Here is a 16746-nt window from a genome sequence, read left to right as displayed (position 1 = left end):
CTAATTCTATAATTTCATCATTAGTCATGTTTCGATTGTTTGGGGCTGCTTCATCAAAATCTATCCATCTATCTATGTCATCTTCTATTGTTTCAGTCACCAGTTCTGCTCTCAGCTCAGGGGACTTAATCCCCTTGACATAGGCCAGGAGTTCCTCTCTTAATTTTTTCCTCTCGCAAATCCTCTTTCTTCACCGCAAATCCTTCAAAATTTGCCTCGTCATCTTCCTCAGGAAACAGACTTGACGTGGTCCAAAGTTTTTTCCAACCATTTCTTAGTGTTGTCTGCTGTACCTCATCCCATGCACTAGCAATAGTTCAGATAGCTGACTTTATTGTGAAGACTTTATAAAAGTCCTTAATTGTTCCTAGCTGATTATTAAGACATCTGGCAAACATCCTCTTGTAGTAGTGTTTAAGGTTCTTAATTATTCCTTGATCCATGGGTTGGATCACTGAAGTTGTATTGGGTGGTAAGAACGTTCCAATAATATTGCCATTTACTAGCTCATCACCTCGTGGATGCGTTGATCTGTTATCTAGCTGCAGCACAGCGTTGCTGTTTTGCGGGAGGCCAACACTTTTCAGGTGCTCCTTCACCTCAGGAACAAAGTTCTTATTAAACCACTCGGCAAATATTACTCTAGATATCCACGCACTTGACTGGCCCTTATAAATCACAGGGAGGCTTCTGGCTGACTTTAAAGCCCTGGGGTTTTTACTAATTCCAATCACAAGTAATTTTAATTTGTGCATGCCAGCTGCATTTACACAGCACAACAAAGAAATTCTGTTTGTTCTGTTTATAACCACCTGAAGGATTGTCCTCACCACTATGAGCCATCGTGTCTGTGGGAAACATACGCCAGTACAGTACAAACCTCTCTCATCAGCATTATAAATATGCTCTGGAGATAAATTTTGTTCCTGTACCATCTCTACAAATTTACTTGCATACTCATCAGCACCAACAATATCAGCAGATTGTCTTTCACCATGTACTTTAATGAACCTAATGTCATGACGGGTTTCAAAGCTTCTGAGGCATCCATCACTGTATACAGTACACACTTCTGAGTAATTTTCCTTGATTGGTGAAATTCATGTGCCTTTTCCACAAGCAGCCAGCCTGCCACTGGCTTCTTCGCCACCTCACGTCTCTGTTTGTACCACTCCCACATTGCATTGTCAACACTCTCCACCTTTGCTTTACTTACTATCTTTCTATTTCATATTGCCTTACAACTTTTACTTTTAGAGAAATAGTAAAAAATGATAGGTTTAGCCTTAAGAAGATCAAAAACAGTACTTTTGCTAATGCCATATTCAGCACACACGACACTTCTCGGGACACCGCTCTCCACCTTCTTAATTATTTCAACTTTCTTCTCAAATGTCATCACTGACTTCTTTCTTTTACGTAACCCGCTTGTTGATGCTTTCACTGACACAATGCGTGCATTTGGAGCCGACATGGTGCACGGATGTTCCTTGATTGTGCTGATATGTAAAACAAAGTCACGGAATGAACACTCCAGTCTCGTGACAAATTCAAACAATGAGAACACTAGGCCGTGAATCTGTGACGTCACAGGGTAGCAGGCACTAGAGTGGTGGGGCCCGACACGGTCAGTGGGCAAACTAAACCATCTCCCACCCCACCCACAACCACGGGCTGGCGCAATGCTTGGCAGACCACTTCCTCACCTGAACTTTTTTTTTTTTTTTTTTTTTTTTTTTTTGAGATATATACAAGAGTTGTTACATTCATGTACAGCCACTAGTACGCGTAGCATTTCGGGCAGGTCCCTGGAATACGATCCCCTGCCGCGAAGAATCGTTTTTTCATCCAAGTACACATTTTTTTACTGTTGCGTTAAACAGAGGCTGCAGTTAAGGAATTGGGCCCAGTAAATCCTCCCCGGCCAGGATACGAACCCATGACATAGCGCTCGCGGAACGCCAGGCGAGTGTCTTACCACTACACCACGGAGACTGCAAGATGGTTCATGTAGGGTAACCCCAACCCCGGCCGGCGTGAGGCTTGGCGGACTGCTTCCTACCCGAACTTAGTTCGTGTAGCATGACTCCCCAACCCCAATCGGGAAATTGGAAGTTTCGGATAACTAAAGTTCAGAAACCAAGTGGTTCTTTGTACGTAATATTTTCACAAAGCATGTACTACTCGTAAGAGTTACTTTGAATACTGATCCCACTAAAACCAGGACTTAAAGTCTTTACTTTACATTACATTCTCACTTGCAAATTCCAGAAATTCTAACAGACAAGATGTTATTTTACAATCTTCTCACAACTTTAATTGCAATTTCCTGATACACTAAGACAAAGGTCTTACTAGTTAACACACAGATATCATGGACAATGACAGGTAGAACACCCATTTGCTCAGCAATATTTCATACTATGATGGATGGATGGATCACCAACACTAAATATCAGCTGCCCACTGGAACATGTACATAATTTTTATATATAAATACTACACCTAACTATCCTAGAAATAACAATAGCACCATAAACGTCTCTGCACTTTTCGTAATGTTGAAAACTGCCGAGCATCCCACTGAATGTCAGCCGGTCAGCACAGTGTGCCCAAATCCAGCTAAGTGAACAAATTATCCAGCTCATCCTCTTGTTTGGTAGTATTTATAGTAATGATGAGGACCATAGTATACATACCGATGTACAGTACTGTACAACGAAATTAGAAAGTAGAAATCTGAACTATTGAATTGGACAAACCAGAAAACTATTTTTTAATTGTGTTGCTTTGACGAACTAAAGTAACCTCACCTAACCTCCCAAGGCCTAATACTCAATATCTGAGGCCTAATATAGTACATATGTGTACTATATTCTTTGATAGGCCTAGGAATATTTAAGTTTGTGTTTTAGCTTCATTTATTTTAAAGGAATTTCTTACTAGTCAGTATACTACTATCTAAAAGCTAAGTGCGTATGAATTTGTGACTATTGACGATCGTCATACTAGGTATTATCTAAACAGGAGGATGGGTTGAATTATCGGCACGCTCCTCTGTCCAACTACTAGCGTTCCAATGACAGTACTGTATTGGAACACTGGTGGTTCAGTTGTAATGTTTCTTTTCAAATCATATCCTCAATTTCTTTTTTTGTTTCATTCAGTTTCAAACTGGTTTCCTACATTTAGCACTGATTTTTACACATTTTTCAATCACTGAATGTACTCGAAACGATTTATTTTCTTTCGTTGAATTTATGTTTATATTCTTTTAGAGGGGGAACATTCTCACACTATGACAGTGCACTACACATGTGCAGAACTAGCCACTGCACTGGCAGGAATTCCAAGGCTTTCCATTACAAACCAACACAGTTGAGTTATCAGGCATTATCAGCATTAACACATTCTTCCAAAAAAAGACCCCTTCCTTACAGTAAATTGGTGCTTAGAAGTTTGTATTTGCTTACTGGAGGCCTGAGGAAGCAGATGTGAGCCCAGTGTACCCGCAGAAGTTTTTAATCTTATACAGTACTTTAAAACGTCCCCAACTGTGTTGCACAGTTGATGAATAATTAGGAAGCTCATCCCCAGCCATGTCATGCAGTAGAAGGGTTAAATGTCGTAAATAGCAGTTGTACCTGTGTCACAGTGATCTTGGATTACTATGGTTTGTATCCCTTGTTGCTATGATTCCCTTTTGTCAGTGATTGGAAGCTTTTACTTGGGCTTATCAAGGACCCCTTTTGGGCAATAGGATTCAACCTATAACAATGGTCTAACTTCCAGGTACCTATTTAAATACTAAGTGTTATCAGGTGAAAGTAAATGTGCCTAACTATTGCTGTCCTGCCTGAGGATTGAATCCAGGTCCCTGGATTCAATCCAGGGACAGGATTCAGGGACAGCCTCAGGTGCAAGCTGTGCAACAGTGGCCTGTTGACCACTGTACTATATTTGAATTAATGTTTTATTCACATACAAACTTATTATTACCCTGTTTCTCACTTTTATGAGGTGGGAATATACAGTATATAAGGCAGTGTGATAAAAAATGAGCAAGAGTATGTAAACAATGCAAGTAATCGTTTCTGCAGGGGAACCACTTTGTGATGCACCTCACCTCCAAAAGTTGGCAGCCCAAATCACCCATAGTCCTAGCTGGCTTATCCCCTAACTTAACACAGGAATGCTGTATGAACCCCTACAGAAATGCTGTAGGAATTCCTACAGGAATCCTGTAGGAGTCCCTAAAGTAACCCTGTATGAATCCCTACAGGAACCCTCTAGGAATCCCTACAGAAATCCTGTAGAAATTCCGAGCTGTTTGTGTCAAACCACAAACCCATGGGAAGAAGGAAATGGGGACCTACTGTGTCTTACCAGAAAAGAGCATTTTCTCTATAGTCAATACTTGATTTTTGGTAGGGCTTCCTTAGTAGACTCCCAACCTTAATCACAGTAGAGCGTCCAGTGAGGATGCTGCCTCAAGCTCAAAAGAGAAATTTGACAAATTGAAAGGGTTCTTGGGCTTTACCCTAGGGAAAAGAATGACCGAAGAAGTCCCAGTTCCAAAGAATGTCAGGGGCGTGCACACACCAAAGTGTCACACAGGCACCATGAAGAAAGCTGTCAAAGCAGCAAACTTGCCTATATCATGATTGCTAAGATACGCTCTCGTGACATTGCTTACATAATTGGGGGAGCTCTAGCTGATGATAATAAGGCCTGCTAACTCCAAAAGGGAACTTCCAATCAAACTGTGAGGTGCAAAAGCTATTGAATGAGATGGAGGCTCAGCTTAAACTGAAAGGCGTCCTAACAATGGTGTACCTGTATAGGTGAGAAAACAACTTTGAATTGTCAAGAGGCACACTGGAGGAAACTGCAAAAACCATCAGGGCAAACTGTAAACAGCATAAAAAAGACTAAACTTGCCAGGGTATCAATGAACTTGGAACATTAAGAAACAAGGTAAATAAACCTACCTGATGCAAGTTGGAAACTGGGTACAAATGATATGATCAATATATCAATACAAATGCCACCACCACACTGAGACTGTGTATGCGGCCCTGTAAATACCAGCTTCAGTGTGAGAAATGTAGAGTACTGTACTCCTTGGTAGTGCTTCAAGTCCTTGTGGCACTACCAAGGTTGTATCCTAGCTTGAGAGGAGTTGCACTGCACTCCACAGAGACATAATATCAGAGAATAACTAATCAACTTTACTGAATCAGCCTCTCAGTAACTGATTGTTTCACGTGGTGGACACCCGACGCAAGTTGTAGGTTGCCACCACCTCAGACTCTATTATTCCTGCTGGTGCTGACCCAATTGATAGAAGAGCAATTGAAGGGGCCGTGTTATATAAATTGTGTATACTATACTGTATATGCAAATGTTACAAACTGTAAATGGATTATGTGCTTCTCTAAGCACAATATTTATGGTAAATCCTCTTGCAGCAATATTAAACATGTTTGCCACAAATATTATATGAAATTGAATAATTCTTCCCTTGCATATAATAATTTTGCCATTTCTTGCTTGTAAAATATTTCTTACAATTTGCATTGTCTGGAGATATAAATTAGATCTAATTTAGAACTACTGTATGTTCAATTGATTGAAGACTAAATATTATGAAATTTTTCTGATAGCAACAATACTAATGCACACTGTCTTTGCCTACAGAACAATTCAACATGTAATGTAACCTCATTTGCCGACACCTACGAATGCCTTTGTTTGCCTGGGTTCAGTGGGTACCACTGTGAGGTAAACATTGACAATTGTGCCTCACACCCGTGTTGGCATGATGGTGTCTGCATCGACAGTGTCAACGACTTCACTTGCAACTGTGAAGGCACTGGGTATGAATCTTAATTTCATTCTATTAGGAAATTAATTTTGTTTAGCTCATATCAGGATTTAATATACATTAGTATAGTGTTTTGGAAGTGAATTACATGTTTGATATATTTTATTGGACTAATGTTTTTTCTGGAGGAAGCCCTTTGCTTACTTCCTAAAGCTGAGATAGCTTCCCATTATTTAGTCACATATCGTGTGTGTATCCTGTTAGCATACTGGAAACCACAGCCACAACCTAGCCCCCTTGAAGAGGCACAGAGAGGATGGGAGTGTTACAATCACCCTCACCAGTAAAGCAACCAGAAAGTAGACAAAACAATACAGACAACTGCATGGTACATGAAACTAAACCACCAAAACACCCAACAGACACTGTAAAAGAATCACTCAGAATGATATGATTCACTTGAAACTGGGTACAAAACACCCCCCTTAGTGTGATGAGCTGCCAACAGATGGTGTCCTGGAACTCCTGGCATCAAAGTCAGTGACTTGGTGCTGTTTCTGATGCAAGTTGTTCTGCATCTGGCCATCCCTAGTCACCTCATCCTAGTAAGGCCAACTTATGCTGGCCATCCTTTAGACTCAGTCTTGTGGCAGTCATTTTACTAGTGTATCATATCTAGTTTTGAGTATTTGCTTCATGAGCATGTTTTCAAGCTGCACTCTTTGAGTTGACTTGGCTCAACATGCACTTAGAGCTGCACATGTTTAGCTCATTCCTTCTCTAAGTGCTTATTTTGCATTGCTCTTGCACTGTCTGGGTACCTTCTGTGGTACTTGCCTAGTTGTTCTTACCTAATTGTGCTTGCAGGGGTTGAGCTTTGGCTCTTTGGTCCCCACCTCTCAACTGTCAATCAACTGGTGCACAGGTTCCTAAACCTACTGGGCTCTTACCATATCTACATTTGAAACTGTGTATGGAGTTAGCCTTCACCTCATCACTGCCTAGTGCATCCCATTTGTTATATGGTGTATTGGCGTCTCTTCATTCTTGAGAGGCCAGGCCAGGCCACCAGAATGAAGAGGCTGGTTCAGGGTAGTGCATGAGTCACTGACTCTTCTGCAAGACTTTGCAGCTGTTGGCATTCTGTTTTGTTTTGTTGTGGGGTATATTAGGGTTTGTGCTCTTGTTTATATAGCACTTCATAGACACCCTTCATAGTCAAGTTTATACAATAGGCTGCATTCAATGTCTGTTCTTCTAGCGAATGTCCATAGTGTCTGGGTGTCCTGCTTGGTTAATTGCCTTTAGGCTCTGGCAACTTCCCTGCAGGTCTATGGAGTGACACATAATGGACCAAACTATCAAGCCCGCTCTCGCTACATGCAAGTTTGAAGGGTGCTCGTCTGTTTTGTTACTTGCTGATGATTATTCTGCCTATCTCTGCCATGCTGCCTGTTGGGACTCAACACAGAGTACTGCAACATTTATATTCATTGGGTGTCTTATCAGAGCCTGCCTTGGGACAAGAGGCTTTTCAGGCAGAATCTGCTTTGTGGGTACATTTTTCCCACTTTTGTGGTTTGCAACATGGTGTTCATTTGGATGTCCCAGCATTGACCCCCCATTAGTGTCTTGGGATTTGATTTGATTGGGTTGGTGAATTCCAGCTGGTCTTTGGTATTTCTATCCTGGTTCAGGCTTTGAAACTTCTGAGGATACCAGAGTTGGGCAAGTATTTAGCTGTGAATGTCGCTTTACCAACTCAGTGGGTTATCCCATCCACTTTGATAGTGGAGACAGTTGAGTTGCCCCTTCCCGTTGGAGATGTGTAGCCTTTGCCTTCACAACAGTTCCCAAGGTTTTAATCCTACTCTTGGATATTTTCTGTCAGTACCAGGCATCTAGTGTGAAATATGGTTCAGCTCCTGAATTTTCATAGCTGGACCCTGGGGTTGGTGGGAATGGGTATTTCTAGGGATCTGTGGGTACCTTTCAACAGCTCCTGGGTTTTGGTTTCATTTGAAGAGGGTATTTGGCGCCAGGGGAAGGACTACTCCTATTCCCCTTCTTTTTATGAACTTAATTACTTGGCTGTTCCCCTGGAGAGCGCTTTCATGTCTCAATCGGTTCTGCGGAATTGTGTTTTTCCAGAGGTTTCTGTCATCCCACCTTTCACCTTTGTTGGCATATACAGGCATTTTTGGGTTCTTTCTGCAAAAGAAAGTTGCCTTGCTTTCCTTATGAACCCACCCCTCTTTAGAGTTTAGGCTGGCTTTGGTTTTTTGACTTGGGTACAAGGTCCTTGATTCATCCTCTCTTGTTGACATTCTCCTCCTTTCTTTATTAGTAGGTCTTCTGAAGCCGGACGCTTGAGTAGCAGGAAGTGATTTCCATCTTTCAGGTGTTCTTAGGTGGTGGTGCTTTGACACTGGTCCGGCAATCAAGCCTAGGCTCGCAGAGCAGAAGAACTCCCAAAACTGGTTTCTGGTTTCCCTCGTTCCATGTTCCAAGGCTCTGGTTCTCTCAGGTTGTCCACATGATTGTCAAATCTAGCCAGCTTCCAGTCTGTTCTCGTACTCATAATGTGCAGTAGTTTCTCTTGCTGCAGTTTTTGGTAAGATGTCTTAGATCGACATTCAGGCACGGGGGTTTTGGAGATCGAACAGGATCCTGGCCGCCCATTATCTTGTTAACTGTTCTGGGCACTTAGCAGGACTTGTGTGGCTTTGGGGCATCTGTCGTGGCCAGTTGTCCCATCTTCATCTTGAGGCATGCAGTGCTGCCACCTCCCGGATAAGTCCCTTTTACTTATCTGTGGGTATATAACTTCAGGGAGCTGATGGGGCTCACGTAAGGAACCCAGGGTTGAATATAATGAAAGTGCCATATTCCAGATTTAGCCCTGGAGGCTCCCTGACACCCTCCCTCTCCCCGGTCGGCGGTTTGTTCTCAGTCTACAAACTGCCGGTGTCAGCACTTGGGTCACCTGGATGGGGCACCCTTTCCCCTCGTGGGAGAGGGAGGGTTGCTAACGAGCGGGTGCACTAGTTGATTAGATATTTGCTTGTTTGTTGTTGCTTCTTGAGGGGAGGGGGTTCTGGGCTCTATTTGGTCTTGGGTTGCAATGTTTTACCAGTAGGGGTTTGTAATAGTTTGCCTACCTTTCTGGGTGATACTCCCGGTCAATGACAGATATAACTACTCTCACAAAGTGGAGTGCTCATATACCATTGCTCCCTATTCCTCTCTGAGGGAATCAGGTTCTGGCTTGTGGTTTCCGGAAGCATCAGAGCATCAGTTACTTCCTCAAAGTAACTGATGCTCTAGACTGAAGCTAACGGACAATAGCGCATATCAGTCTGTTAGCTTCAGGGAGTCTCCAGGGCTCAAACCAGAAAATGCATTTCATTACATTCAATGTTGGTTTTTCTGTGGGGAGCCCCTATGGCTCCCTGGAGCTTATCGGGCTAATGTATGTTATATTAGACCGGGACATTAGCTAAGGAGTTCAGACCTACCAGGGACCAGCGCCAGAACCTGGCCCCTTCAGAGAGGTTTCAGGGAGCAATGGCCCTGGAAAACCCCCTTGTGGTTGGGGTTTTCCTTATCTGCCATCGACCGGGGTTAGGCAGCCAGAAAGGTAGGCATAACAAAACAAACCCCACATGGTAAAAACTAAAACAAAAACCGAACAGAGAGGTAGAAACTCCCTACAATCACAAGGAAACAAGCAAACAAGCAAACATCACACTTTACTGTTGCGCAGCCCTCCCCGCCCCGGGAGGGGGAGGGGGGAGCCCCGGACCTACCGCGCCGGCTGCCAAGCTCCAGTTCGTTCGCTAATGTCAACCGGGATTGACGCTTCTCTGGCCTCAGTTTCCTGGCGGTGTTTGCCTTGTGTGGCGTTCACTGCCGTGTGTTGTGTTGTGCGGTGGCCAGGAGTACTTCATCAGTGCCGGGGCTGCATGTGCTTAGTGGCTGACTTCCCTAAGCGCCTTGTGAGTACTGCCCTTGCGTTACAGGGTTATCTTCCCTGGGGCGTTCGGGAACCATTCCCGTAGAGGTTCTTGCTGCTCGGCATTTGCCTCGCCCTTGAGGCCAGCTGGGGCTTGGGGCCCTTGTTTGGCCCTGGGTAGGGATTGGTATTGTGCTGGTTAGGGTGTCAAGGTGTTGCACAGCCTGCCACCTAAGCAGCGGCTGGTTTCTGTTGCCTCTGGAGACGTTGTACTTTTGCGGGGGTTTTCTTTTGTTTTTAATTTTTTCATGCCTGGTGGGGGTATGCCTAAGGTGGTTATAGTTCCACTGGTAGTGTTTGGCGGCCCTCTTCTAGGCCCCCATGATTGTACACGTCTCAGGGGTTTTCAGTGCTATAATCTACCCTCTTGTTATGTTTGGGTTTCTTAACCGGTTAGCAACACCTTGCCCGGGCTTCCCGTAATTGTTATCCTATGGGCCCTGGAATCCCCTGTCTGGGCTCGGGGGACCATTGAATGTGTCTTCCGGGTTCCAACCCGTCTTGTACGGGATTGTTGGTTGCTGTTCCCTTGTCTCCGGGTGACAGTCGCCATTTTTACCTCCGTCATGCTGCCTGTTGGGTCACTGACACCTTGACCCGGAGTCTTGCGCGTGATTCGCTGCTTGTTCTCCAGTACTCTCCTGATGTTATTACTGTTCAGAGTACAGGCGGCATCCGCGTTGCAAGCTTGGTTAGATTGCTGCAACATGCTAGGTTGGTTTCCCACTCGAATGCCCCGTGGCCGCCCCGTTTGGTTAGGTGCTGTTCGCCCCTTTCCCTCCATGTTCCCGGCTCCGGACCGTCTGCGGGTTTCGGGGTCGGGGCGGGGTTTAGTTGTGGCAGACACTCTGGCGGTTTTCGGGGGCTGCCCTGTTCGGGTTGGGGACGGAAGTTTGAGCCTGTGCCTCCTGCCAAGGCTTCTGGGTCTTACCAGCGGCCCTTTCTTGTTGCCTTTACCATGGACTCTTGCTTTTCTTTAAGGGCGGAGGGCTTGGAGGACGGCTCTGCCCCGGGGCCTCTGTTTTTGGTTCCCGGGGCTGTGGGGGATGCCTGCTAGCAGTTCTGGGGCGGTTTTGCCCCTGCCGGGGTTTTTCTGCTGTTAGGCGACGTTTTTCGCCCATCCAGTCTGCTAGCTTCCCACATTTGCTTGCGTGTTTTTGTGTATTTAGCATCAGTCTCAGCCCCTGCTGGCGGCCATTTTCGTCTGCCGGTTTCACGGCGTGGCCACCAGGGCAGCGTTGCGGTTTGTTTACATGCGTCTGGGTGTGCAAGCGAGCGTCTCAGGCGAGTTTTCAATTTTTTTTCAGGGTTTTTGTTCTCCTGTTGTCGTTTCTTTGTTTTTCTAGTGTTTTCTTGCCGTTGCCTGTTCCTCTGGGAACGTTTGGGTGTTGATTTTACAACGGGTTTTTCCAATTTTTCTGTTTTGGGTCTGAGCCTTTAAGTTTCGGCTCAGTGCCCCTGGCTGGTATGCTTGCTCCCACACCTTGTCCCTTGGTTTTCGGTCTGTTGGGACCGTTTTCCCAGGGGGTTCTGCTGGGGGCTGTGCTTTGCCTTTCAGTGGTGTTCTCCGCCGGCAAATGTGGTGGTTTGGGCTCCCCCTGGTTTGATTCTGGGTTCCTTTGGGTTCCTTGGTTCCGTTCTGGAGGTTTCTTCCTCTTGGGCCCCCTTTTGTGGGTTCAGGGGACTTTGTTTCCTCGTGTGACCCGGTTCTGCCTTCTGGGGTTCCGGGGTTTTCCTGGCTTGCAGACTGATCTTTTTGGGTCTTGGCACATGGTGTGGTCATGCTGGGACTTTGCAGTTTTGCTGTCGAGGTGGGCCTTTTGATGCAGTTTTGTGCCTTCTTTGCCTGGCTGGCGTAGTGCTCTCTGCCCACTAGTCGGCGACTTGTACTTTTACAATATATGTCCTCACCTAGTTGTGCTTGCGGGGGTTGAGCTCTGGCTCTTTGGTCCTGCCTCTCAACCGTCTATCAACAGGTGTATAGGTTCCTGTGCCTATTGGGCTCTATCATGTCTACATGTGACATTGTATGGGGGTCAGCCTCGTTTACTTGTGTGTGGAGTCCCCACATTACTTCCTAGTGCTTTCCCGTTACCATTCTGACACTAAAAAAAAAAAAAAAAAAAAAAAATTCTATCTCTGTGGCTCTTTTGGGTACTCAGTTTCCACCTGTGTCCCCTAGTGCGTGTGCCCCTTGTGTTACATAGCCTGTCCTTTTCAACCCTGTCGATTCCCTTGGGTATCTTGAATGTGGTGATCAGGTCTCCCCTCACTCTTCGTCTTCCAGCGAAGTGTGGTTTAATTCCCGTAGTCTCTCCTCATGACTTAGGTAGTGTACTTTTTCTTTCGGAAGGGGTTCTGTTCCCTTCTCTGTTGACTGGGCGCTGGGGGAGCAGCTTGCTCTGTTGCCTTTTGCATGGTCCCGCTGTTGGTGGGCGCTTTGGGTTGTCTTCCGGCCTCTGCTGGCGATGGAGGACGGCTTCTCCCCCTTGTGGGGGTTCAGAGCTGGCGGGGTGGGCTTCTTTCCCTGCGCTTCGTCATTTCCTCTTCGTGGGTGCGTGGGGCGTGGTCGATCCGCCCCATCCTTCTGGGGTTCCCGTCTGCTCTTTGCAGTCATGAGCTTTTCCCGTCTGCAGTTCTTCTGGACTTCTTCAGTATGCGCCCTGGATCCTATGCCCTCCTCGGAGGACTGTTGTCTCCTGTTCGGATTCTGTTGGGGCCGGGTGCCTGGATGGTGGCCCTGGACCTTCAGGTCACTTCTTGGCACGTTCCTCTCCAGTTTTCTGGGACTAGCACGGTTGGTGGTGGGGCTTCAGGTTTGCTGTTTTTATTGCCTTCCCTATTTTGTAATGGGCACTTCGTATACTTTTTGCATCTCTACCGGATCTTAGTGCCCTGTCTGAGTCTGAGATTCGGTGTCTGGCCTACCTCGACAACTGGCTGGTGTGGGCTCCCAGTCAGTCCGCTTGTCTGCTCGCCAGGGGATGGTTCTTTCCAGATCGCCGGGTTTGGTTTCCTGGTGATCTGGAGGTTTTTCCATCTGTTTCCGTCCCGGGTTCGGACCTGGGCCTTATTTAAGGCTCTTGGGCCTCTCATTGTCTTTCCTCCAGAAGTGTTACTGCGGCTGTGGTCCCGCCTTCGGCTGTTCAGGAGGGGGTCCCGGGTTGCTCGGCGGTTGCTTGAGCGGTTGTGCGGGGTTCTGCACTTCGGCGTGCTTGTCTGCCCGCGGAGTCAGGTTTGGCTATGGCGTCTGTTGGTTCCTGCGGAGACTCCCCTTCTGCCTCTTGCATTCATTGGGTTCCTCCGGGGATCTTGTGTTGGTGCTGCGTCACCAGCTTCCTCTTTGGGGTTTTCGGGGTTCCGTGCCTTGGCGCCTCCCCGAGCCTTCGCTCGATGTGTTCATGGACGGGTCGTCTCTCGGCTGGGGCTTTGTGACCAGTGCTCACCAGGTCAGCCGAGGTTGATGGAGTCTGTCTGTCTGTCGGGCTCACAGCACGGTTCGGGTGTTCATGGCTGTCTGGTTTGCGCTTTGGAGGGTTTGGGTCACTAGGTACTCTACCATTCAGCTCTGTTCGGACTGTTCTCTGGTGGTTCTTGCCGGAACCACAGGGGTTTGGCTAACCGTGAGATTCGTGTCTGGGGTGTGTCCTGCGTCCTGGCGGACAGCTGTCTCGGTTCATTCCTCTTCGTGGGTTGGCCAGTCGTCGCCGATTCGTTTTGTTGGCTCTGTCGGGCATATGGACTCCTGGCCATGGACGTCTTCGGGTCAGCATGGTCTAGGCGTCGCCCATTTTGTGGCGTCCTTTCCCACCTGCGAGGACTTCACGGTGGAGGCTTTCGGCAGCACTGGTCGAGGTGGGGGGTATCTGTTCCTCTTCTCCCGGTCCAGCTGTTGCTTCGGATTCTGGTTCAGTTGCAGCCTATTCCCACGAGAACAGTCCTTATGGTTCCATGGTGGCCGGCCCGGCCTTCTTTTCAGACGCTGCTTGATAGGTGTCCGTACCCGGGGCGTTTTTCCTGAGGCTCCGCCTCTTTCAGCAGGCCGAATCGGTCCTGTCCGTGACTGGTTCGGCCTTCTCCTTGGCTCTTCGCGTCTGGTATTTTGACGCGAGTATCACCATCTCTATGGTGTTCAGATGGCTTTGTTGATGGTGTCCCACCTGCGAGCTTCGTCTTGGCGACAGTATGACGTTTCATATGTTTTCTCGTGTTTTGTTTCCCCTCCGGCCTGCTCATGCGTCGCCTGAGCCATCCTGGTCCTTGTTCAGGGTGCCTTATCATCTTCCCCTCAGTTTGTGGTAGCCCCTTCGGTTCAGTTTCCTGCTCTTTGGTACTGGTGGTAGCTTTATAGGTGTGCAGCTTTTCTCTGTCCTGGCGACGGTCAAGACGGCTGCTTTCCGGAGGGGTTCTTGGGGTATTGGTACTTGATTGGTTTGGCCGGGGGGTGCGTCCTGTGTTGTCCGGTTGTGCTTTTTGCTGTTGCCGGCGTATCGTGTCTGGGGATGCGCTGTGGTTGATCCGGTTCCTTCGTTCCCTGTTTTCAGGGCTCGGGTCTCCCAGGTCGTCCGCAGTGTTTTCATTCTTCCAGCCTGCGGTCTGTCATTGCGCCCGTGCTGTTGAGACGTTTGCAGCTTTTGCTGCTGTGTTGGTGACGTCTCGGGCTCATTTCGGGCGCAGGGATTTGTGGGTCGCACAGATTCTTGGCCGCCCATCCTTATGCGCGTCTGCTCTTGGGCGTTCTTGTTGCCTTGGGTCGCAGGTTTTTACCGGTTGTCTTGGCTTTGCGTTGCAGAGTTTGTGGCGGCCGCCTCCCGGGTTAGCCCTTTCTTTTCCTGCTCTTTGGGTATGAAGCTCCAGGGAGTCGTAGGGGCTCCCCACAGAAAACCAGCGTTGAATGTAATGAAACGCCATTTTCTGGGTGAGCCCCGGAGGCTCCCTGGCAACCCTCCCTCCCACCGGTCGGCGTTTTTTTCGCGTTGGTTGAAGCTTAGCTTACGAACTGGAGCTTGGCAGCCGGTGCGGTAGGTACGGGGCTCCCCCCTCCTTCTTCCGGGGCGGGTAGGGCTGCGCGGACGATCAGTGCGGCAGTAAAGTGTGATGTTTGCTTGTTTGCTTGTTTCCTTGTGATTGGAGGGAGTTTCTACCTCTATGTTCGGCTTTTATTTTAGTTTTTACCATGTGGGGTTTGTTTTGTTATGCCTACCTTTCTGGGTGCCTAACCCCAGTCGATGGCAGATAAGGAAAGCCCCAACCACAATGGGTTTTCCAGGGCCATTGCTCCCTGAAACCTCTCTGAAGGGGCCAGGTTCTGGCGCTGGTCCCTGGTAGGTCTGAACTCCTTAGCTAATGTCCCGGTCTACATACATTAGCCCGATAAGCTCCAGGGAGCCTCCGGGGCTCACCCAGAAAATGGCGTTTCATTACATTCAACGCTGGTTTTTTCTGATTTTATTAAACTTGGGTAAATATTTTTAAATGACTGTTATCCTCTTTATTCATAGTTTACTATCACCTTTAGTGTAATTTGTCATACAAAAATTAGTAAATGTGGATACTTCACTTTGCAGATATGAAGGTACAATATGTGAAGTTAACATAAATGAATGTTCACCTTTGGATCCCTGCCTCAATGGAGCAACTTGTTTTGATCATTATGGAGATTATGAATGTGCATGTGTACCTGGTTATGGTGGGAAGCATTGCGAAGTGGTAAGTTAAACTTTTGTATTGTTTGAATGAGCTCTGATTGTTATTTTTAGTGGAATCAAAATTTTGTTGACAAATAATTTGCAATAATTCACATTTCTATGGTGGCCTCCTCAGTAGTTGTGAGAGGCGTCTTATTTGTTTGCTGTGTATTTTTCTTTGCCCATTTCTTGGAGAAAGTTTTGTAACTTTCAATTGCACAAACAATTCACCTCAGTAGTGGGTTGATTGTTGGACTCCACTGTCTCTCTACCTTTTCTTAGTGACAAGTTAGAGTAAAAAGTAAAAAAAAAACACTTGCCCCCAGTAGGTAAAGATTGTCACAGTAACCTGCCATGTCCAACATGGATCTACTGTGCTGATACCATAAGCATGGGGAGCTAATGTGGTGTATCCCACAGAGAGAGATATTTCATTAATTTCAATGATGATTTTTCTTTTAGTTTTCATCTTTCCTGATGATGATGTACCCTGTACATTGAATTTTGGAGAGTGTATTGTGCCTCTTAGTCTTAACACTTTCGCGCTCTCGGCAAAGGTCACTCAGCCAACCGTATGTGCGCGCGGCGTTTTTATCGCTTAAGCGTAAAAACAAAAATGTGTATACTCTTTTTACTTTTCTGACCTTAGTTTTCATGCTACGTATTTCATTTTGGTATCAACGTGTTCGCAATAAAATTTCCTAGAAGAACATCAGTAAAAAAAGTCACAAAAGCTATAGAGATACCAGCATGAAATAAATAACTACGAAGATGAGTCGCCGTGAGCGCTCAACAGCAACAAAATGTTTTTACTCTTGGGATTATTATCACCTCTACAATTGTCCTACAGCCTTAATTTTGGTATCAATGGACTCCCAATAAAATTCCCAACACGGTGATATGAATATAATCGTAGAATAATGGTCCCGGCCCACCCGCAAGAGTGTGGGAAGTGGGCGCACTGTTACCCGGTAACGGTGACTGGACGACACACGCGCGAAACGTTGCTTTGAAAGTTTATACTTATTTCACTGTTCTGATATTATTATTGTATGTATGTCATTCATTTTTGTGGCAATGTTTTCGCAATAGAATGTTCTATGAGCTAAATTATACTACACAAACTTGGACCAAATAGGTGTACTTACCAAGGGAAGGCTGGTTGAGGAACAGTAAGTTGAGCATTTGTTCTTCACTCCACCTTCTTCAGGTTCTTC

At 46.5% G+C, this 16746-nt stretch overlaps 1 protein-coding gene across 1 annotated transcript in view; it reads left to right on the top strand.

The window, feature by feature from the left end:
• The window catches only part of crb (cell polarity complex component crumbs), a 227234-nt gene that overhangs the window by 77920 nt on the left and 132568 nt on the right, over positions 1–16746 (top strand). The window contains exons 8-9 of the mRNA XM_045759691.2: positions 5701–5879; positions 15410–15551. Of these exons, the coding sequence (XP_045615647.2) occupies positions 5701–5879; positions 15410–15551 (321 nt within the window). The remainder of the gene's footprint in view (positions 1–5700; positions 5880–15409; positions 15552–16746) is intronic.

The sequence above is a fragment of the Procambarus clarkii genome, chromosome 64 (genome assembly GCF_040958095.1).
Source record: "Procambarus clarkii isolate CNS0578487 chromosome 64, FALCON_Pclarkii_2.0, whole genome shotgun sequence".
Lineage (NCBI taxonomy): Eukaryota > Metazoa > Arthropoda > Malacostraca > Decapoda > Cambaridae > Procambarus > Procambarus clarkii.
The sequence above is the reverse complement of the archived record's forward strand: the minus strand, read 5'-3'. Positions and strand labels throughout refer to the sequence as shown.